Raw genomic sequence first — 24098 nt, 5'->3', positions numbered from 1 at the left:
GAATCTTCTAAGTGAGTTAAGTGTCGCAAATACTTTCCTGGAGATGCTGGTAACCTGCTGCTTCCAGGAAAGATGTTCGTCTATAATAACACCGAGATCTTTGACAGATTCACTGAAATCAATGGGTGAATTTTGTAGGTAGAGTTTTGATAAAGTGAAGTTGCTTATGGTTTTTGAACAAAGCCGAGGATGTGAAATTAATATAGCTTGAGATTTTACGTTATTTAATCTAAGTCCATGCATGTCAGTACAGTTACAGATTTCTTGTCTCTATTGAAATTTTTAATTTCGTCGGTTAGTCTTTCCGGTTCACAGTGTAAATATAATTGTATATCGTCAGCGTACATGTGGTGTCTACAGCTGTTTAGCGACGACGTAATATCATTGATATAGACACAAAATAGAAGCGGTCCTAGGACAGACCCCTGTGGAACACCAACTTCTATGGATCGCCAGGAAGAATATTCATTACTGTTATTTCTTACACACTGCCGACGACCGCGGAGGTATGAATTCATCCACTGAAGACTGTTTGTCGAGAACTGGAGTTTAAATAATTTGGAAAGTAGTATGTCTATGTCAACTGAGTCGAAAGCTTTAGAGAAGTCAAGAAGAGCTAGGATGGTAACTTGTCTTTTGTCCATCGCATTGCGAATGTCGTCGGTAACCTTAAGTAGTGCAGTACTAGTGCTGTGGTAACGTCGAAAACCAGACTGGTGTTCGTCAGGAATATCGTGTGTTTGCAAGTAGTTGGAGACTTGTTGGTGTACAATGAATTCTAGGGCTTTTGAAAGGACCGATAATATGCTCACAGGTCTATAGTCGGTTACGTCTTCAGGCGGTGATTTTTTAGCGAGTTCACTGTTGGGAGAATCGCAAACCATCATCATCATCATCAGCATCATCATCATCATCATCATCATCATCATCATCATCCTTTCCCCTTATCCAGCTCCTGCCAGGTTGGGGCATTTACAGCACTTCTCCACTTTCCTCTCTCCTTCCACCATTTCTCTTCCATCATTTACAGCACTTCTCCTCTTTCCTCTCTCCTTCCACCATTTCTCTTCCATCATTTACAGCACTTCTCCACTTTCCTCTCTCCTTCCACCATTTCTCTTCCATCATTTACAGCACTTCTCCACCTTCCTCTCTCCTTCCACCATTTCTCTTCCATCATTTACAGCACTTCTCCATTTTCCTCTCTCCTTCCACCATTTCTCTTCCATCATTTACAGCACTTCTCCACTTTCCTCTCTCCTTCCACCATTTCTTTTCCATCATTTACAGCACTTCTCCACCTTCCTCTCTCCTTCCACCATTTCTTTTCCATCATTTACAGCACTTGTCCACTTTCCTCTCTCCTTCCACCATTTCTCTTCCATCATTTACAGCACTTATCCACTTTCTTCTCTCCTTCCACCATTCCTCTTCCACTATTTTGACCCAGTCCAGGTTTCTTCTTCTTCTTGCACCTCTATTTATTGATCGATCCAACTTGTTCTAAGTCTCCCTTTCACTTTCATTCCTTCGAACTTCATCTCCATCACCTGTTTTGGTATTAATTCCTCCTCCATCCCTTTTACATGTCCAAACCATCTTGGTGTACTCTTATCGGTTCTCTCATTTAAGCCTTCCATTTCGACTTCCTTTCTCACATATTCGTTTCTTAATCAGTCTTTTCTTGTCTTACCTATCATACTTGTTAGCTATTTCATTTCACTGACCACGAACCTACTACGCTGGCGTAGCAGGGGGAGAGGTGATACTCTCACGTGGTGCGTCCCAGGTGGCGGATAGAGGTGTCCTAACCGGCTTGCCGGCGGACTTGAGGTAAATAAAATACCTCTCGCGGACCAAACACACAACTCTCTGTGGGTGGGGGACGCAGAGGAAGAATACACTCACGGTATCCCTTGCCTGTCGTAAGAGATGACTAGAAGGGGCGAGCAAGGGATGATTGTATTAGAACCATGAAAGTACTTGTGATTAGTACCACCACGCAGGGAACACTATGGGTCGCTTTGACTTGCGCGTAGTACCACTATGTTAGGTACCAAATAGGTTTGTGATTAGTTACAACAGAGTGCGTTGCCGGCTTCTACAGTACCTGTTAAGGTCGATTCACACATCTCCGGGACGTAACGGCGCTCTCTGTGTCCGTATCCGTCCTTTCCGACATGTATATTTCACGCCTGTTCTCACACTTCAGTTCCGTGCAGTTCCGTGCAGTTATAAGTCGGCAATCAAGTGTTCCATGATGAGTTTTTTTTAAATGATGATGAACTGTTAATGATGGCTATAATCTTGGATGAAGAGGAGAAAGGGAGAAGAAACAGTGGGTTCATGCTATATGGAAACGCAGGGGTAAGGGAGGAGAGTTTTCTACTCTGTTAAGTGCTTGAAGGACGAAGTAAAATTTCACGGATACACTACATTTGCTTTCAATTACTTGAAAAATTAAATAATAATTACTTGAAAAATTAAATAAATGAAATTGTTGATTAATTTTTAGACTAATACCCTTGACTTTGTAGGTTGGGGGCAGAAAGTACCTTGCCGCGCCAAAGTCGGTGCCTAGGTACAGACAGTGATTTTCTTAATCTTAAAAGCAAAAGATGTTAGTTAACCACCTTCAGCTTCCATTTTGTCGCCAATTTCGTCCCATACACGCTTCTTCAAACCACTATCCATATACACTGACTGACAGAGCAAATGCAACACCAAGAAGGAGTGGTCAGAACTTTATGCCAATTGCAGGGTAGAGTGACGTCACTGAGGTATGCTCATGATGTGAAATGCGCCGCTGTGCTGCGCACGTAGCGAACGATAAATGGGACACGGCGTTGGTGAATGGCCCACTTCGTACCGTGATTTCTCAGCCGACAGTCATTGTAGAACGTGTTGTCGTGTGCCACAGGACACGTGTATAGCTAAGAATGCCAGGCCGCCGTCAACGGAGGCATTTCCAGCAGACAGACGACTTTACGAGGGGTATGGTGATCGGGCTGAGAAGGGCAGGTTGGTCGCTTCGTCAAATCGCAGCCGATACCCATAGGGATGTGTCCACGGTGCAGCGCCTGTGGCGAAGATGGTTGGCGCAGGGATATGTGGCACGTGCGAGGGGTCCAGGCGCAGCCCGAGTGACGTCAGCACGCGAGGATCGGCGCATCCGCCGCCAAGCGGTGGCAGCCCCGCACGCCACGTCAACCGCCATTCTTCAGCATGTGCAAGACACCCTGGCTGTTCCAATATCGACCAGAACAATTTCCCGTCGATTGGTTGAAGGAGGCCTGCACTCCCGGCATCCGCTCAGAAGACTACCATTGACTCCACAGCATAGACGTGCACGCCTGGCATGGTGCCGGGCTAGAGCGACTTGGATGAGGGAATGGCGGAACGTCGTGTTCTCCGATGAGTCACGCTTCTGTTCTGTCAGTGATAGTCACCGCAGACGAGTGTGGCGTCGGCGTGGAGAAAGGTCAAATCCGGCAGTAACTGTGGAGCACCCTACCGCTAGACAACGCGGCATCATAGTTTGGGGCGCTATTGCGTATGATTCCACGTCACCTCTAGTGCGTATTCAAGGCACGTTAAATGCCCACCGCTACGTGCAGCATGTGCTGCGGCCGGTGGCACTCCCGTACCTTCAGGGGCTGCCCAATGCTCTGTTTCAGCAGGATAATGCCCGCCCACACACTGGTCGCATCTCCCAACAGGTTCTACGAGGTGTACAGATGCTTCCGTGGCCAGCGTACTCTCCGGATCTCTCACCAATCGAACACGTGTGGGATCTCATTGGACGCCGTTTGCAAACTCTGCCCCAGCCTCGTACGGACGACCAACTGTGGCAAATGGTTGACAGAGAATGGAGAACCATCCCTCAGGACACCATCCGCACTATTATTGACTCTGTACCTCGACGTGTTTCTGCGTGCATCGCCGCTCGCGGTGGTCCTACATCCTACTGAGTCGATGCCGTGCGCATTGTGTAACCTGCATATCGGTTTGAAATAAACATCAATTATTCGTCCGTGCCGTCTCTGTTTTTTCCCCAACTTTCATCCCTTTCGAACCACTCCTCCTTGGTGTTGCATTGTCACTGTCAGTCAGTGTATTTCGAATCAGCTAAATTATACAGAAAAGAGTGTTCAATCAGCAGTTCTTCCTTCATTGCGGGAGGTAAAGAACAGTTCAAACGCACACAGATAACCTCAGTATTCGAAGAAAGCAGAGAAGCAGGAAGGCGGAAAAAGAGAAATCACGTCCGTGAAAACAAGAAAATATCGTTGGCGAGCGAATACGTATTGCCGTCACGGATCACGGAGAAGCACTGAAGGTCACGGCGAATGACGTCAACGGAAGTGTTGGAACTCATCCCTTCGTTTACATGGCTACGATATTTTATTTTCACGGAAGATACCGTCACGTCACGGAAAGCGCCGTCACGTCCCGGAGATGTGTGAATCGACCTTTATTAGTACCACTTTAGGAGCGATACCACGAGTGAGCGACGCTATAGTTCTGGCTTGCCTATGATTAGTACCCACTTTATCAGGAACAGCACGGGGTAGCGCGAGTCCCTGTGGTTAGTACACGTATATGATGAACACCATAGGTTTGAGTTGCCTTTAAATGGCGCCACAATGTGCGAAACACCGTAGGTCTGTATTACATGTGCAAAATTTATCTGTGAGTGGTACCATAATGTGTGGAATACCGCGAGTATACGTTACTTTTGATTAGTGCCGCAAGATGATAAATACCATGATTCTACTATCCTAGCGATAAGTATCTTTATGAGGGGCCGATGGCCTGGATTTTGGACCCCTTTCGACTACAAGCATCATCGATTCAGTATTGTGCTTTGGAAGCAGTCGCTTGGTGAGTAATACTATTGTTTAATGCTAGTTCCTGGGAATGTGGGGACTGATTGTTTTAACTTTATATCCATTCATTCTTCGTCCTCACGTTTTGAATTCTGGTCAGTGGAGGATTTTGTATTTTTAATATCCTTACATTTCGTCTCATTTCGTGCCATTAGGGGCCGATGGCCTAGATGTTAGGCCCCTTTAAACAACAATCATCATCATCATCATCATCATCATTCAAACCAGTCTGCTCTCCTCCCTACTTGCCATTGCCCAGGTCTCAGCCGCATAAGTCAATATGGGTGCATGATACATTTTGTACATTATCTCTTTACACTTCCCTGGTACTTCCTTGTTCCAGACAAGGTTTCTTACACAATGGTAGAATGCATTGCCCTGTTGCACGAGCTTGCTAATCTCAATGTCCAGCCTTGTATTCTACATTAATTCACTCCCTAGGTATTTGAAACTGTCAACAGTTTCGAGGCTTCGACCAGCAATGTTCACAATACCTTTCCCTTGTCTTTCTCCTCTTAATATCACCATGGTCCTGCTTTTCTCTGCGTTGATTCTTGTTCAGTGCATCAAGTTATTCTTGTACTTCTTTTCTGTTTGCTCCCTACACCAAAATATCTTCTGCAAATAGCAATAACATCATCTCCCTATTCACATAATTATGCTTCCTTTGTCTCCTTTATAATTTCGTCCATGACTACTCGTATTACAAACAAAGCATACTCTCCTGTCCTAGTCTAGTTTCATTTTTAATCCATTCTGTCTTTCCAAACGGCAACAAATACAAGCATAATTCTGAAACCACAGAAAGAAATCTCTTCAATATCTTATGTTGGTGTCAGAATCTAGTATCGCTGTTCACACAGGTACGTTGTTGAAAACTGAAGTAGTAGAAATGGGTATGAGTGATCGACATGATTCTCGAGCGTCTCAGTGGTTTATACACCTTCCGCAAGGGTTAGTGATGTATCGATACTGCTCCGGATATGCCACAATATTTCACAGGGCGAAACAGTGTGCCACTAACCAGGAAAATTTGAGATGGTGGTGACTGATCTTAGCCGAATCCTGGTCTTGCTTCCACTTGTCAGGTGGCTCCTCTGTTTCATATTTCCTATCTGGCTTCTCTTGGTCAATTCTCGTTCTTTTCGTACACCGACGCTATTTGGCTTACGAAGCCTAGGGAGTTTTTCACTTTTACGCCGTTCATGGCACTTGTGCTTCTTTTGCCGATACCTTCATTTTTCCAAGTGTCGGACCTTTTCAATGTTGCGTAGTAGTCTCCTTCTTTCAGTAAATCTATCCTTAGACAGGTATCAACTGGACGTCCTTCATTTCTCTCTGTCCTGGTCATCTTCCTTCATTTGCTTGTAACTTCTTCCTCTCTTCGTATCTGCCAGTATTTCAAACTTTCTTCGTCGCCTCCTTCTTTTTCCTTCAACGTTTCCCTCCATGATTGTCTGTAGTAGACAATTTCTACGTAATATGTGACCAATCCAAGATGTTTTCCTCTTCTGTATCGTCACGAAGTTCCTCTCCTCTCTTACCCTGCTCACCACCACCTCCATTTCTCACTCTATCGGTCCATTTCACTTTCTCCATTCTTCTCCATAACCACATTTCAAAACTTCCTAAATATTTTTGTTCTTTCTGTCTGACTGTCCTCGTTTCACAACCATAAGACACCACACTCCACACAAAACATTTGGCAAACCTCTTGACAAGTTTGATTGGTGTGCTTCTAGCTGTCAGCAAACCTTTCAGCATCCCGAAAGCCCTTTTTTCCGTGGATATTCTGCGTCTCACTTCCTCTGTACAACTTCCGCTGGAAGTTATCAAGCTTCCCAAATACTGGAATGTTTGAACCGGTTCTAATACTATTCCATCTATTGATATATTAATTGTGTCGTCTCCTTTACTTATTTTCATCACTTTGGTCTTGCCAATGTTCAGTTTCATTCCAAATACTTTACCCACATTTACAATATTCTCCATCATTACCTGGAGCTCTGCTAGCACAGACATGTCATCAGCGTATTTGATGGCTTTTATTCTTTCTCCTCCCACTACAAGTCCTTTTGATTGGATTTTTTAATTTTTTTATTTTTCCAAGGCCTTATTGATTAGCTTTTCAGCATAGGTTATACCGGGTGGTACAGCTACCCCTATTTTTTCCCGAATATATGCAACCAGCTAGGACGTAAATGCCTCTTAGTCCCATCTTGCGCAACACCTTACAGCAATGTTATGTGCAGTTAACCCGATGTAGACTTCTCCGCGCAATGGAAAAATGGTACAAGAGGCAGTAAGTGAGGTCCATCTCAAAAATACTGTATCATTGTATGTAGAGCGGTGTCCAATACTCTACTAATTTTTACGAAATGTTACTATACTGTACAAACCATAAACACGCCTATAGCTGTCGGTAGAGAATTGCGCACCTGATTGGTCCAAGAGGCCATTTTCTTTTGATAGAAAGGGCGGTCGTGGTATCATAGAAAACGTGATAGGGTAAGACTAATTACAGACATGTCAATGCACCACCATTTTGTACAGTCTCATCACATCGAAATTGATAGAAACATGTTTTGCACTGTAGTTTATAATCTGTGGCACGCAAATGCTGTACAGCAGATGTGATAGCTTACGCCATGTAATTACTACCGTTAGAGCGATCAAAAAAGGCATAAAACGGGACCATAAGGCTGTAACTCATCAGTAACTTGTCGAAGCGGGAACTTCCGCTCTCCTCGTGAATACAGAGTTACAAGGATGGCGCTTGTACGTTGCAAATAGCTGCGCGGAACTACGTATGGAAGACGTACCTCGATAGGTTACTTGAAGCAGGAAGGGTTCCAACCATTCTTGAGTCATGCATTTTTTAATGTCATTTCGTATTCGCCTAGGCATCGTTTACGAAGACCTTTCTGAAGTCTCCGATATTCTTCTACGGAAGTTATAATAAACAGGTATCATAAATATCGCCACATACGCACCGATTGTGAATACCACCTGAAACATAACGCTGGACTCATTCAACCAAGTAACGCGTAGAAAATGGTTGCAACTATCTGGCGTAAGAGAGACGCGATTCTTTAGTTCACTGTGGTGTTTGCACATTCGAGTTCAGAACTTTTAACATCAACGATCAGTATCGAAGCGATAGCCTAGGTAATTCCATTAGTACAGAGCTACGAGACCAATTCTTTGTCGCCTGCAGTGGCTACATGGCACCAATCGCAGCGAGCATACGATATGTTAGCAGGCATTTAGAGTTCGAATCTAGTTACGAGCTTTTCAATTTTATTTTTATATTATACTTGTAAGGCCATTCGTAATAAATATTTAACGTTCTTAAGTCTCAAAAGTAATTTGCCACCTTTACAAAGAAAGCATACATACGAAAGGAATAATAACATGCGACTTCCATATGGCAAACGACTACAGGGAATGAAGCGCAGTGCACGTGTTGTCAACATTCTGACCCACCCATTCAACCAAGCAACTGCGCACGTTCGACTCGAAGACCAACTAACAGCGGTCTACACTTCATACGTAGGGCACATGAAACAGCATATCGTAATCCTAGCAGCAACGTGTGAGCACGTACTGTACGGTTAGCACGAAAGCAAACATTATGTATTCACGGGATGATTATGTGAATATGGTACTACTTTATGGAGAAGCAAGGCAAAATGCACGGGAAGCCAGACGCTTGTATCAAGAACGATTTCCTGGACGAAGGCTGCCAACTGCAGATACATTTCGACGTGTTGAAAGACGGTTGCGTGCAACGGGGTCATTTCATACATTACCCCACGTTCGGGATGCTCCAGTGATGTCTAGAAATAACGACGAAGCTGTTCAAAATGCAATTGCATACAACCCGCACACAAGCTCACGGGCCATAGGAAATGAACTGAACATCAGTCATGTATCTGTACTGCGAATATTGCACCGCCATAAATTCCACCCTTTCCATCAACAGCTGCACCAGGAACTTCACGGAGATGACTTTCCAAAACGGATAGAATTTTCGCAATGGTTATTACAAAGAGTTGAAGCTGATGCGAATTTCTTAATGGACATTCTCTTTAGTGATGAATCCAGATTTCACAACAACGGAACTGTTAATCGTCACAACTTCCAGTACTGGAGCGTTGAAAATCCTCACTGGATCAGGGGAGCTCGATTTCAGGTACAATGGAGCGTCAACGTGTGGTGCGGGATACTAGGTGACAAGATAATTGGACCATATTTCTTCGAAGGAAACCTCACGGGACGACGCTATCTAGAGTTTCTTCGTGAGTACCTCCCACTCTTATTGGAGGATGTGCCCCTTATGACACGGTTACGGATGTGGTTCCAGCAGGATGGAGCTCCCCCACACTGGTCGTTGGCAATACGGAACCACTTGCATAGGACATATCCTGGACGATGGATTGGACGAGGGGGTCCGGTCACATGGCCGGCTAGATCACCTGACCTTACTCCACTCGACTTTTTCCTCTGGGGTTATTTAAAGGAAAGAGACTATGAGCAGGAGCCTGAGAGCCCGAATCATTTACGGCGGCTCATCACGGAAGCCTGCAGGCAGATTCCACCACATATGTTGCAGCAAGCAAGAATGTCTCTCCTCCACCGTGCTCAGATGTGCATTAACGAAGCAGGTGGTCATTTTGAACATTTGCTTCATTAATCGAATGGCCATGCATAAGACCATCGCACCGCTGTCGGTACAATCTCACTTTATTGCAAATAGCTCTTTTAAGAGCTCCTTAAAAACAAACATAGCTGAGTACCTGCAATATGAGAACTGATCATGATTTAGATTTGTCGTCAACAACACGACTCTCACGAACATCAACAACGCAATAAAAATATTCGTCGTACACAGGACTCGAACCGCCTACTAACGAACACCGGTACTCTCCTCTAACTTTTAGCAAGCTCGGCTATCACGGGTTGCTGTTTAGCGCTGTTGTGTTGCTGCTACTTCTAGTCATTCACCAATAATATTCTCTGTACAGGACGTTTCTGCGACACATACTTTTCACGATTCTTTACCATCAATCGGTATTTTATCATTAATGCTGATTTGCTTGACACGAATAAACGAATTATGGAAAGCGTTGTAAAAGTAGACATTGTAGTGAGTAGTCAAGGTCAATATTTTTAGGTTCGACTATAATCTGCGGGTTGCATAAAACTGTGTGAATAGGGGCAGCTGTACCACCCGGTATATTGAAAAGTGTCGGTGACGAACAAAAACCCTGTCTCACACCTCTTCCAATACTTATCTCTTCAGTTTGATCATCTTCTACTTTAACTACGGCTTTCCGGCCCATATACAATTGCTCTTCTATCGTCTGCCTGCTGTCATTTCTTGATGGATACAGTACCTTTGCATCCATCTCTTGGCACAGGCCAGAGTAAAGTGTAGCTTCCACCGAAGTCCCAGTCAACGTCCATGGCTGTGACAATAAGGAAGTTGCTGGGGTATAGGTAGTGCTGAGTAATGACATTCAGAGCACGACTAGTGCATCTGAGTGTTATGAAAGGTGCTGCAATAGTACTTCCTGACCCAGTGAGGAAAGCAATAGCAAACTACCTTACTCCTCATCTTGCCTAGTACGCCTCATTTTGGTGCTGCCATTGGTTTTTGGGGTTTCCTTATAACCGCATAACCTTTGGTGGTGCTATTTGAGGATCCAACCAGCCTCTGGGCTGATGAGCTAACAGACAGACCAGTATCGTTCAGAATCTTCATCAGCATACACCAGTCAATTCTTTCAAATGCTTTTTCCTAGTCGACAAGACATCCGAAAATTTTTGCCATCATCCGCAGTTGTACTTCTTTTAAAAACAATAATCACCACAACCATTACACCCTCGGATCCCCCGCCTGTTGTGAGAGGGGATTAAAATGGAAACCCAGGGAGGTCTCAGCTTGAGAACGTGGGTTGGTGATCAGAGGGACCCTAGCGCAGTTTTACATAGCTTCGTCTTGCTTGTGCTAGGCTCCTTACTTCCATACTTCCTACTGACCACTCTTAGTGATTTCATGTTCTTTTGACTTGTTCGGAATTCAGTTAGCGAGGCCGGGAGTGCCTTTCATTTTCACACACTCCATGGTCCTTCCTTTTCTTTAGCCGATACCTCTTTTCTTCGAAGGGTTGAAACCGTTGTGGGTATTGTTAAGAGAGAATAGTTGCCCAGTTGTACTTCATCTTAAAACAATCGCCGCCACCACCACTACCACCACCACCACACCCGTCGAACAACAGTTAATTTTTGGCATTTTGAGAGATTGGTCATGTTGGCCGTAACGGAGCTCTGGATCATCCACGATGGCAATAGTAGTCAATTGAATATCTCCACACTCGTGGACTAGGTGGTAAAGGAGTGCTTGGTTCACCCAGAAGGACGTGGCTTCGATTCCCCGTCAGGAAATCAAAAAATTTAAGAAACGAGCATTTCAATTTCGGATGTGCACATGACCTTGAGTTTCACTCAGCCGTCGCCAAAAATGACTACCAGGTTAATTCCTCGGGCAAAGGCAGCCGGGCGTAGAGCTAACCACTCTACCTCACCGAGTTTACAGACAGCGGAAGCTTTTACCTTCCACCCCTCCCAAGGCCTTCGCGGCCTGTACGGAGATGACTTTGCTTCTTTTTTTTTACACTCCTGGACCTGGTTCAGGGCGGCAACGTGGTACGGTCATTCTTCAACACTGACACATTTTAAGACCAATGATAGTAGGCTGTGCAATTTGTGAGCATAGATCAGAGTCAACGTAGCAGCACAAACAAGTGTTATCACGGACCACAGGGAATAATTTGTTCACTCCAAGATATATGGAGACGAAGGTCACTGGTCAGAACTCGATTTATGCAGCAACAAAATCTTAAAATTCTGTATTATTGCCGTGAAAATATTCTTTGAGAAACTGAGTGTTCTGTACATTCAGTGCTAAAAGAGCAGATATTTCTGCAATGCAAATGCAAATCATCCAATTGTGTGTCAAGGACCTTGGAAGCGACAGCGTTTAATGTCTTTTCACCCGCAACACAAAGACCCAGTCTCTGGAATCGCGGTGAAGGGTGCTATTAGGTAAAAATCTCACTCATAAGCTACTGATGTTTCTGGAAGGCATATTGACAAGTTCCACCTACAGTACGACCGAAGCAGTGTTCTACTTGCTCTGCTGCCATTATTGTAAAAGAAAGGTCATTTACTGTCCTAGCAGAAAAAATACTGCCCACTTGCTGTCATGTTCTGCATTTGTCCAGTCGACGTACAGTACAAAAGCCTTTGTAACGAAAATGTGTATGTCAGTTATTTTAAACGTATTTAAACGTATGTTTTTCTTGAATACTCTTTTAACATCGCTTCTAACACTGATAGGGTTTCCAATACTCTGGGATAAATAAGGGTTAGGATTCAGAAGGTAATTGCAGTTCCTGCTGTGAAAATATGAAAGCTACTTCAAGTGTGGCATAGGTAGGTTTCGAACTCTCTATCCCCAAAATGCAACCTTGTAGTTCCAAGATCCGTATTGCACAGTTGACTCACTCGGTCTATTTTCAATTCAGTTCAATCATATGGTCGGCTCCACTGGCTTCCACTTGTTTTTCAGTAAGTCATTGTATCAAGCGTTAATTAAAATTCCATTTTCCTTGAACTGCACAAATACGGGATATCCCGAAAGACATCAGTATGACTTTTCCAGTGTAAGCCTGTGCCTTGAATATTTTTCTTCCTCTTCAGCGGTGCTCTCTTACTCTCTGGTTCATAATTGGTGCACCCAGAACCCTTTTCCTGTTATAGTTCCGTGGAGAATAACTCCTTCAAGATAATGACGGTCCTAGTTCTAAGAAATCTGAGATCACTGGTAACCTGTGTTAGGACCCCTCTTTTCTTTTCTGTACCCGAGGTCTTCGTGGATAATACAGTATGCCTAGTTTTGATTCATTCCATTCTTTGGCAATTTCATGGACAAAGACTCATCGTAGCTAGGAATTCGGTGCTCGTTCTGCTTTTGCACTATCCCAGTTGCCACTCAAACTGGACTCTCAATTCGGTGTGCATCAGATCCGTTGTCTTCTGTTTTCCTTTTCACGAATTTCCCTGCTAGAGTACAGCTGCCTGTGTACTGAATCCTTGTTATATGTACCTGTACTTTAGATTTTACATGATTCCTATAGTTAATGTCTGTTTCTAAGGAGCCATTATATATCCCGAGATAACTGTTCGTTGTGGGCAGAAGTGTAGGCAAAATGCCTTCCAATATCACAAATCGCGAAAAAGGTCATACGGGCAATTAAAATTAGGATAATGAACCAATCCTCAAACTCGCAGTTTACATCTCTAGTCAACTGGAGGAAAGAAACATAACGCAGGTTTGCAAGTTTTATTTATCAAGCGGAATAATGGTGGCGTTACAGTCCCCCACTCCCCAATTTGTGTAGAAAAAATAATTTTTATTCTATTTCAGTCGCATAAAGCTCGGAATTATAAAAAATACAATTATATACAAACCCTGTTGTTATCGCGTAATTCCTTCTTTAATTTATTTAAATATTAACAAACTGACTTACAATTAGTGGAAATATGCATAAAATGTCATTCGACGCAGCTAAAAGATTCGTATAGCGCCACAACAAGTGGTGGAGACTTGCGCAGCAGCGCGTAGAAGCACAATGAGTATCTGATGGCTCAAAATCTTAGATGCGCACCAACCGAGCTCGATAACTGCAATCGCTTAAGTGTGGCCAGTATTCAGTATTCGGGAACAGTGTGTTGGAACCCCACTGTTGGCAACTCTGAGGATGGTTTTCCGTGGTTTCCCATTTTCACACCAGGCAAATGCTGGGGCTGTACCTTAAGGCCACGGCTGCTTCCTTCCCACTCCTAGCCCTTTCCTAACCTATCGTCGCCATATGACTGTCTGTGTCGGTGCGACGTAAAGCAGCTTGTAAAAAAAATAAAAAATGCGCACTAAGTGAGTTTTGTCTGCGGACAAGTCCATATGCTGCAGCATGAGCATGACAGAGAGGAGGATTGTTCACTTCGAAAGTTGCTACGGAAGTGTTCACATTAGCTCCTGGTTACTACGTTAGTCTGACAAGGCTTAATTTCGCTCTCAATAGCTCAGCAGCAGTTACCCCCTCCACTATCTTCCTTCCCCTACTTTCCCCTCCGATCACGGGACTTCACGCAGGTATGTGCCATCAGGTAGTAATCTCGCTTCTAGCATGAACTGTGAGGAAGGGAAACAGGAGTATATTTTTAACAAGGTCTAGGACACTGAGGTACGATTCACCCGCTTGCTGCGTGTATTTGTCAGCCACGCAGTCTCGCTCAGTCAATGTGTTTGTGTAGTTCTATCTACTTAGTGTCTGTTACTTTCTCAGTGTTTGGTCAACACTAAATGGAATGTTTATTGTATAATCACGCGGTACTTCTGTTTAGTTGTATTACGTATTCAATTGTCCCTTTGATGAAAGTTTTATTCTGTATGCTTCCTATTATTATTATTCTCCTTCTACCATTGCTTTTCCCACACTTGTGGGGTCGCGGGTGTGAACTGTGTCCCACGTATAGATTTGTCCCTTTGTTACGGTCGGATGCCCTTCCTGACGCCAATCCTATACGTGTTTTCTGTGGTGGTTGGTAGTGTTTTGTCTGAATATGAAAGAGAATGTGTTGGGACAAACACAAACACTCAGTCTCCGAGCCAGGATAATTAATCAGACGCGATTAAAATCTCAAAACGGCCAGGAACCGAACCCGGGACCCTCCGAACCGAAGTCCTCAACGCTGACCATTCAGCCAGGGAGTCGAAAGAAAGTTTTACTGTGTAGTATTGAATCAAAATCTCAAACTATTATTACCGCAGTTAAGTTGGTGAATTGTCAACCTTTACTACTCTGTCGAAGTTTAAAAAGGGAGCATCGAAAATTTCCAAATTTGTAGCTTTTTTAAAAATGTTGTTGGTACCCCCCACTATTATCCCCTAGACTCCCAGTACTTTTTGCTGTTTATAAATTTGTGAGCCCCTCCTCCCCTCCCCCACTTCTATTTCCCAATCGCCACTACTAAGGTGGAAGACTCTCCGGTTGTTCTGCTTTGTCTAAGTTCCAGTTCTACTTTCGAATGACGATAAGAGTGAAGGAATCATTGTATTTGTGCAAAATGTGGACATTCGGTTTTTATCCCTAAACACCGAAAAAAGTGGGTTTCACAACGTAACATTGACTTTAAAACGTCACAGGAGTGCTCAATGTAAGGTATATTCGGACAGCAGGCCTCGTCTAAAAACAACACTACGTTCCTTGCCTCACTTGAATATGGATAAAAGGGTTGGTTCCCAACATTTTAATTGCCAGTACCCTGATCCCCTTTGCCATCGCGTGTGATCATTGGACTACATTTGTTTGTACATTCTGCATATCTCATGAACTTAAAAGTAAGATTCCTGTTATTTAATAATCTTCCTTTGTACGAGTACTCACGAAGTTTTTGTAAATGTGATTTGTACAAATTTGAAGTGCTTGATTATTTTTGTATTTGTATTGATAAAGATTGGAAATTTTTTCTCGTTATAGGTTTCGGAAATGCTGAGATGCAGCATACAATGGCCATTCCTAAGCTTCTGCCTTATGGTTGCCTTTCGTACGTACCTGAGTGGAGGAAGATTTCCAAATTTTGCTACAGCTGACAATCCAGCAGCGAAGAGTCCTAGTTTTTTGACTAGAACATTGACATTTTTCTACCTCCCTGTTTTTAACTTTTATCTTCTCCTCTGCCCTGCAACCTTAAGTTTCGACTGGTCCATGGATGCTATACCTCTTGTTTCAACCGTATTGGACAAGAGGAATGTGTTTTCTATATTATTTTACAGTGCCTTTTCATGGGTGTTAATATATGTGATAAAAGAATTGAAGAATGAACTTCAAAGTGCATCGAATTCTTCTGCCTTAGTGGATCTAAATTCTAACCACAAGTGTCAAGAACAGAATTTTGAGAAACCTACTTTCAGTGCCTCCAATTCCCCGTCTCGCCATAGAACTCGCCAAACCTTATCGTCCAAGTCTTGGCGAAGGACTGCAAGCTTACCGTGCCTTAATAATAATGTCCAAGATAGACAGCGCTGGTATCGCTGTTCGTGTGAGAACTCTCTTGTTGGTAGTGAACTCGGGGATTCACCGCGAGTGGTAGTGATGGGCATTGTTATGTTAGTTGTGCCCTTTCTGCCTGCCACTAACTTGATCGCCTATGTTGGATTTGTGTTGGCTGAGCGACTGTTGTACATACCATCTTTGGGGTTCTGCTTGTTAGTGGCCCATGGGTTCGCCACCCTGTTTGAGACCAAGAAGAAATACAGAGTTGTCCTCGCTCTAACTGCAACAATTCTCCTGGTGGCGCTAGCAACCAAGACAGTCATCCGGAACAGAGATTGGAACAACGAGGAACAGCTTTACAAGTCAGGGATCAGCATCAATCCTCCCAAAGGTTAGTTTCTTTCCAGAGAATTAATGCATTCATATGTTGGGTGATCGAAAATGACGTGAACCGGTTATTTGAGCGTTAGAGGGTTGATCATACTAATAAATACAGTGGAACCTCGATATATCGAATCACATCGAGAGCTAAATTTTATTTCGAGTTATCGAAATTTCGAGATATAGATAATACCATTTTTGAGCATGTATAGCACATAATTGAATCATATTCATCTACGGGCTTATACTGAATGTATTAATTTAAAAATATACAGACAAGCTCTATTTTACGGCATCACTTTCATTGTAACCCTTATTATAGTAACTTATTAGAAGACAAGCTGCCTCTGTGGATCCGTGGTAGAGTGTCGGCCTCCTGATCCCAAGATAGCGGGTTCAAACCCGGCAGAGGTAGTCGGATTTTTGAAGGGCGGAAAAAAATCCACTCGACACTCCATGTCGTACGATGTCGGCATGTAAAAGATCTCTGGTGATACATTTGGTGTTTACCCGACAAAATTAATTAAATCTCAGCCGTAGACGCCCAAGAGAGATGCGGTTTACTCTGTCTGCCATCTAGTGGGCCTAGAGTAAAACGGAACGTCGAAATTGACGAGCAGACAGGCAGATGGCGTCAAATCGAAATGTCTGCACACGGTAGCCGAGGCCATACGATTATTATTATTATTATTATTATTATTATTATTAATATTATTATTATTATTATTATTATTATTATTAGAAGACAAGATACAGCACCTACGTACAGCAGTGAAACAAGAAACATACCTCTGTTACCACCTTTGGAAAAAAATCCGTTAGTCTCTTTTGTTTTTTACTGTTCATCTTTCCTCCCTTCACGTTGAGACTTCTCGTCAATACAACGCAGCCGAAATTCGTAAATGGAGCTTGTTATCCGCGACTTCGGTGGGTTGCTTTCGTACATGACCGGTAATTAATTCACACTCGAGGAACAGCAAGGCTTCGCCGATTTTCCGATCACTAGAAGTTTGTTTTTCGGTTCCCGTCATACTAGCTCCCAGCATCACTGTAAACCTTTCTTTAACTGTACCTCCCAAACCATAAATGGCGTATTACACAGTTAATGTTGCACAAAATTCAAGTTAGAATTTTTTTCTTCAAGCGAGGAAATGTTTGCGTCGTGAAATCTAGAAATTCGTATTACCGAATTTCGAATAATGGAGAAATAAATACACGTGAAGAATAGGACAAACAGCTGCGAAATTTAAGTTACTTCGAGATACTGATAATTCGAGTAATGGAGGTTCGATATATCGAGGTTCGACTGTAATTTGAAAAAAAAATGATATCTCGCGTCGTTGTCATTTTATCAGCTGCTGAAGTTAGCAAATCAGATCGCTTCGCGGGCGAATTGAAATGGGCTTTGCAAGGCGGTGTTTCTAAATCTGTACGTGGTTTGAGACATGCATGCCGGGCTGAGTGGCTCAGACGGTTGAGGCGCTGGCCTTCTGACCCCAACTTGGCAGGTTCGATCCTGGCTCCGTCCGGTGGTATTTGAAGGTGCTCAAAAACGTCAGCCTCGTGTCGGTAGATTTACTGGCACGTAAAAGAACTCCTGCGGGACCAAATTGCGGCACCTCGGCGTCTCCGAAAACCGTAAGAGTAGTTAGTGGGACGTAAAGCAAATAGCATTATTATTATTATTATTATTATTATTATTATTATTATTATTATTATTATTATTAGACATGCATGAGAGCACCAAACGAAGAAGGCTTGCGTTGCAATGGGGCTTAAAGTCCACTATACGCTGCCAGATGCCTGCTTAAAGAACATTTCCGTGAATGACTGATCGCCTAGCAGCTACCGATGTCAAGAAATCAGCATCAAACAAACAAACAAACAAACAAACAAAAACCGCAGATTTCAGCCACTGTAACCGCAGTGTTCTTGCGATCCTATCAGCTTGGAGGTCTTTGTTTAAATTTCTCCCATAGCGAAGCTTTTTTCTAACCATAGATGTTCTCAAGCCTATCTTAGACATGCGCATAACACAATTTCGCAAAGCCCATCTGATTCGTCCGCGATATGATTGGCTAACTTCAGCGGCTGATAACATGACAATGGCGCGAGATATCAAATCATTATTGTCAAATTATTTATCACTATGACAACCCTTTAACTTCATGTACCCGATTCACGTTGTGTCCAACCATCATGTATAAATCTGAATGTTAGTCCGTAAAAATTGCTTGACCGATCAAAGTCACATTTTGCAAACCGTGTCGTATGGAGTGCATGTCCTTCCATCACAGACCATCTAGAATGTATAGAATAGTTAAATTATTGCTATAACTAATTCCTTAGGAAAATAGAAAATTTTCCATTTTAAGGACAAATTTTGGCCACTTGTCTGCATTTCACAGCTTCCGCTTAATCCAAAGTTACTTGCACTACCTTTCACTTCCAAATGGACTGTGATAATTATCCGTTTAGGGCAAGTTTCTACTTAGTAGAAAATCCATTTAAGGCCGTTTTTTACTGTATTACTTCCCCATCCTGACATGATACTTAAGAAATGTTATTTTCAATTCAAACTTGGCCAATTTTCAACAGTTTATTTACAAGAAAATGATAAGTTTTGAGACCTCCTCTTCCAACTGCGGTTCACCGAAGCTAGGTCCAGTAGCTATGAACGCGATGTCGACAGTCATATAACATGAAACCTACAAAATAGCTTGCGTTTATTTTTATAATTGTGACTTAGCGCGTTTGTGAAGGAACTTATGCTGAAAAGACTTTGTAGGAGTTACTGGATACTTACGACTCAATTCATTTCGATTTTTTACTTCACTGTTCCAGCTTATGGCAATCTGGGGAACATCTTGAGTCAAAGAGGACGACATGAAGAGGCAGAGCACTGCTACAGGAAAGCTTTACTCCATCGCCCGAACATGGCAGACGTCCACTATAATTTGTAAGTACATTTTTATTTTGAACCTTATCCTTAGCTCATATTAATTATTGTAACATTCACTGACAGTGCTGGATATTATATGCAACGAGAAAGAAAGAAAGAAGGAAAGAAAGAAAGAAAGAAAGAAAGCTGACACAATGGTCACTCCTAAACTAATGTACCACTTTTTTTTTTTTTTACAAAGCCAATTTTTGTTATTTGCCTTAAAAGTCGAAGCCACATTGGGATCCAACTATGTGTTGAGACTACTTCCCAGGCAGATAAATTTGTCAACTCTCTCAATTTCTTTGATTCCTGCTACCAGCGTGCCTGCTCTTTCTTGTGCGGCTTATTGCCATGAACTTGATCTTAGTATTTAGTTCTAATCTGGAAGCTTCACTCGCAGTTCTCACTCGGTCCTCTATTCCTCGGAGATCCCTCAGGTTGGAGTCCAGCAGGACAGTGTCGTCTGCGTATCGTAGGTTGTTCAGACATTCCCGTTGATTCGGATGCCATGTATAGACCAGGTAAATGTTAAATGCAGTAGGGAAACGTACTCAACCTTGCCCGACTCCCTTTCATATTTCTACTAATTGGGTCATCTTGTCTTCAATTCGGACTTGTGCGCACGGTTACCATTTAAGATTGGTAATAAGTCGGATGTCTTTTTCATCCACTCCTAATATACGAAGGTCTGGATCATCATCTGCTGCTGACAGCGGTCAAATTCCTTAATGCAATCGATGAAAAACACAAACATGTCACACCTCATATCCCTGCATCTCTGAACGAGTACTTGCAACACAGAGGGCTTCACGGGTGCCCAAGGAGTTCCGTAATCCAAACTGCGTTTCACCGGTGTATTCACACTTCTTGTAGATTATGATATAGAGAGTATGATCTTCAGAAATAGTTTAAATCATGTTTCCTTTGGCAACGTCACGGAAGTCAATATTAGCCATCCGTCTAGAATGGTCCCTGAATCGTAAATGGCGTTGAAGAGGTCTGTTAGTTGTCCGATAGCCACTTCACCAATCACCTTCAGAATTCTACGAGGATCTCATCAGAGCTCGTTACCTTTCCACTTTTATATATTTCAAGTGCCTTTCTCACTTCGCTCACGAGTATAGGAGGTCATAGTATTCCGCTCATATCTGGTTTGTCTCCTCGTTCATCCCGGAATAGTTCTTCAATATACGCCTTCCAGAAAAGTTTTTCTTCGGTTTCCATTGCCAGATTTCTATAATTGTTGAGGAGGAATTAATTAGGCTTCTGTTTGTACTTCCCCGCTGTTTCCATGATTTTACAATGTCCTGAAATTATTCAATTTCTTTACATTTCCCATTCGTCCACTCCTTAGCAGCTCTTACTTCTTTCCTGATCCTCTTATGCAGCTCGTACTTTCTTCTACCTTTATTCTCGAATGATTTTCTCTGGTCCATCAATTGAAGAATAACCGTGCTCGATAGCTGCAGTCGCTTAAATGCGGCCAGTATCCAGTATTCGGGAGATAGTGGGTTCGAGCCCCACCGTCGGCAGACCTGAAGATGGTTTTCCGTGGTTTCCCATTTTCAATCCAGGCAAATGCTGGGGTTGGGTCTTAGTTAAGGCCACGGCTGCTTTCTTCCTACACCAAGCCCTTTCCTGCCCCATAGTCGCCATGAGAACTCTCTGTGTCGCTGCGACGTAAGGCAACTTGTAAAAAAAGAAAAATTGCAGAATGTCGTCCATCATCCATTCTTTCTTCTTAATATTCTTCTTCAGATTGTTTATACCCTCCAATTTGACCGCACTTTCAATGTTGTCCCATCTCTGCTGAATATTTATAACACTGGGCGAGTTAGCCGTGCGGTTAGAGCCTCGGCAGCTGTGAGATAGTGGGTTCTAACCCCACTGTCGGCGGCCCTAAATATGGTTTTTCGTAGTTTCCCATTTCATACCTGTACTTAAATTGAGGTCACGGCCGCTTCCTTCCCACTCCCAGTCCTTTCCTATCCCATCGTCGCCATAAGCCCTATCTGTGTCCGTGCGACGTTTGGCCAATTGTAAAAGAAAATTTATATATATATGTATGTAACGGTTCGTGTGGTGACAGGATCTCCACCATTGTTTCATGTACTTCCTCCCTTACTGTTATGTCATTTAGAGCTTCTAGAACAAAACCGAATTTCCTTCCATTTTCAATAAGCGTCCTTAGTTTCATGCGTATTTGGCCCAATAATAATAATAATAATAATAATAATAATAATAATAATAATAATAATAATAATAATCGTATGGCCTCAGCTACCGTGTACAGACATTTCGATTTGACGCCATCTGGCTGTCTGCTCGTCAATTTCGACGTTCCGTTTTACTCTAGGTCCGCTAGATGGCAGACAGAGTAAACCGGATCTCACGTGGGCGTCTATGGCTGAGATTTAATTAATTTTGTCGGGTAAATACCAAATGTATCACCAAAGATCTTTTACATGCCGACATCGTACGACATGGAGTGTCGAATGGTCTTTTGTGCGCCCTTCAAAAATCCGACTACCTCTGCCGGGTTTCAACCCGCTATCTTGGGATTCAGAGGCCGACACTCTACCACGGATCCACAGAGGCAGCCTTTGGCCCACTGTACACGTAATATTAAAAGAAGCACTATGACAGATAGTGCTGGAAGGAGCAGCATTGCACGGTGTTGCCACATTCCTGCATTCCGTTCTCCTTTCCCTCGTTTACGGCTCACTTGTTCGTTCGTTCAGACCGCTCAGAAGTGATAGGTTTGGCAACTCGAAGCCACTCTACCCGGCCACCAGGCTTATCTCCATGGCAATCGCAGAGGGCACGCGCACGTTTCCATAGCAGCCATACCTCCTACGCTCTTCTTCCCACCCAGGTAGGCAGTAAACGGACCTCCCTCTAAGAACTGTCGAAATGCGCCTTTCAATATTATGACCATACTGAACCCGAGTGACTTAGGCCCATAGTCAGTCATGATTTGATCGGTAAAATAATATATGGTACATTTATTGAAATACAGAAGTGTAGTTGAAAATATTTCGTTTATGTAATGTCGAAATCAGAGCGAAGGAAGGACGACAGACTGGAGCCTGACGGATTAGCTCGACACGACAACTTTTAGCTACTTCACAGCAGGGAATATCATTAGTTGGCGAACAAGGAAATACAGAGTCCACAAATAAGTCTTGGTCAGAAAGAGGAAGGGGGAGAGTCATACAAAGGAAACTCACCACATGAGTAATACCTTGGGATATTTTTGGCAGGACGGAAATTCCGTGACCTCGTGGAAAATTACAGCGGCCGCGTGTACATTCGCTGGCCTAAGTTCGAGCAGGTGGAGAGTTAAATCACGTGACCGCTTGCCGGCCAATCGTAAAAATTTGATGGAAGGCTCAGGGATACCATCTTAAGGAATGATGGATGAGATATTTTCGTAACTACAAAAGTATTCAGTAATAAATTATTGTGAGTACACGGATGGATGTAATGAATTTATTAGATGTCACGCATGGAAAAATAATCAATAATTATTGGCAAATTAAATAAATTGAAGGCTGGATTTCTTGGAAACCAGACAGCTTGAATGTCATTGGCTGAAAGAAGACCACGTTGTAAGGGACGCTTACGAAGGCGCGAAATGTGAGGAGCTAAATCCACCCGTATCTCCTAAATCTGTGATCACCAGGAGTTCATATTTAATCCAGCAGATATGCTAGCGGAGTGGATTAATTTGATGTAAATTTTAACTTCCAATTCGGAGTGCAAGTACCGATATTAAAAATCCACCCCCTCCCTCAGGGGTATGACGTCAACGAATCCGCGGGAAAAAGGCTTCATCCATATATATGGGGCAAGGGATCCTCGCCAACACACTTGAAGTGAATCTCGGGAGCTGAATTGACGGTCGCGGTACACTTGAATTGAATATCGGGAGCTGAACTGTTGGTCGCCGATAACTTAGAATTCTACGGACGTACAGTCTTTAATGGCGCGAGCATCCGCCAGTGTTTGTAAAATGTGATCGCGCTCAAGCAACATGAACTAGAAATAATTAACGTAGGACAGTGTTTGTCATTTATGAATATCAGTGATGTAAAGTAATTACACTGCAAGAGAGTAGTATAAAGTATATCACCATAAGTACATACATAACAGACTGTGTGACGAACAGTACTTTCAGGGAATAGTAGCCTGTACTTTGCTATATCGAACCGATATCATGAACACGTCAAGAATGCCGTATGAATCGGGCGTATCGCGACGGGCGTAAAAGTTGACACCTCGTCGTACGTGTCCAGGTCCAGTGTGCGGTAGTTGGACGAAGATTAAATAGTGTAAATATTAAATTCTTGGGTCTAGGATAGTAATTTGTTGTATCCAAGTTAAAGTATTCAGTGTTAACGTTGTAAATGGTGAAGGTTTGTGGTAATCAAGATATCAGTGTAAAATGGTAATGTGCCAGGAAATCTTTTGTGGAACTACGCCATCAAGAATGGAGGAGTAAAACGCAGAGAGGGGCCGGAGGAGCCTCTCATCTGCAAAGCTGTAATGGAATACCGATAACTAAGATGAGTACTAAATTGTAAATAATATTTGGGAAATGTTATCGTGATGGGAAAAATGGGAATAATTTGATTATACTTGGTTACCTTCTGTAACAAGATGGGTCGCTTAACGACCCCATCCTAAATTTGTAGCACGGACAGTAGTAAATAATAATAATGTAAATAATCGGGTCTTTTATGTATTCAGTTTGTTGGA

At 43.0% G+C, this 24098-nt stretch overlaps 1 protein-coding gene across 1 annotated transcript in view; it reads left to right on the top strand.

Annotated features, from left to right (window-relative positions):
- LOC136867421 (protein O-mannosyl-transferase TMTC2) overlaps positions 1 to 24098 on the top strand; it is a 289097-nt gene that overhangs the window by 66513 nt on the left and 198486 nt on the right. Inside the window, exons 3-4 of the mRNA XM_067144624.2 lie at positions 15497 to 16403; positions 19238 to 19352. Coding sequence (XP_067000725.2) covers positions 15497 to 16403; positions 19238 to 19352 — 1022 coding nt within the window. The remainder of the gene's footprint in view (positions 1 to 15496; positions 16404 to 19237; positions 19353 to 24098) is intronic.

The sequence above is a fragment of the Anabrus simplex genome, chromosome 3 (genome assembly GCF_040414725.1).
Source record: "Anabrus simplex isolate iqAnaSimp1 chromosome 3, ASM4041472v1, whole genome shotgun sequence".
In the NCBI taxonomy this organism is placed as follows: Eukaryota; Metazoa; Arthropoda; class Insecta; order Orthoptera; family Tettigoniidae; genus Anabrus; species Anabrus simplex.
The sequence above is the reverse complement of the archived record's forward strand: the minus strand, read 5'-3'. Positions and strand labels throughout refer to the sequence as shown.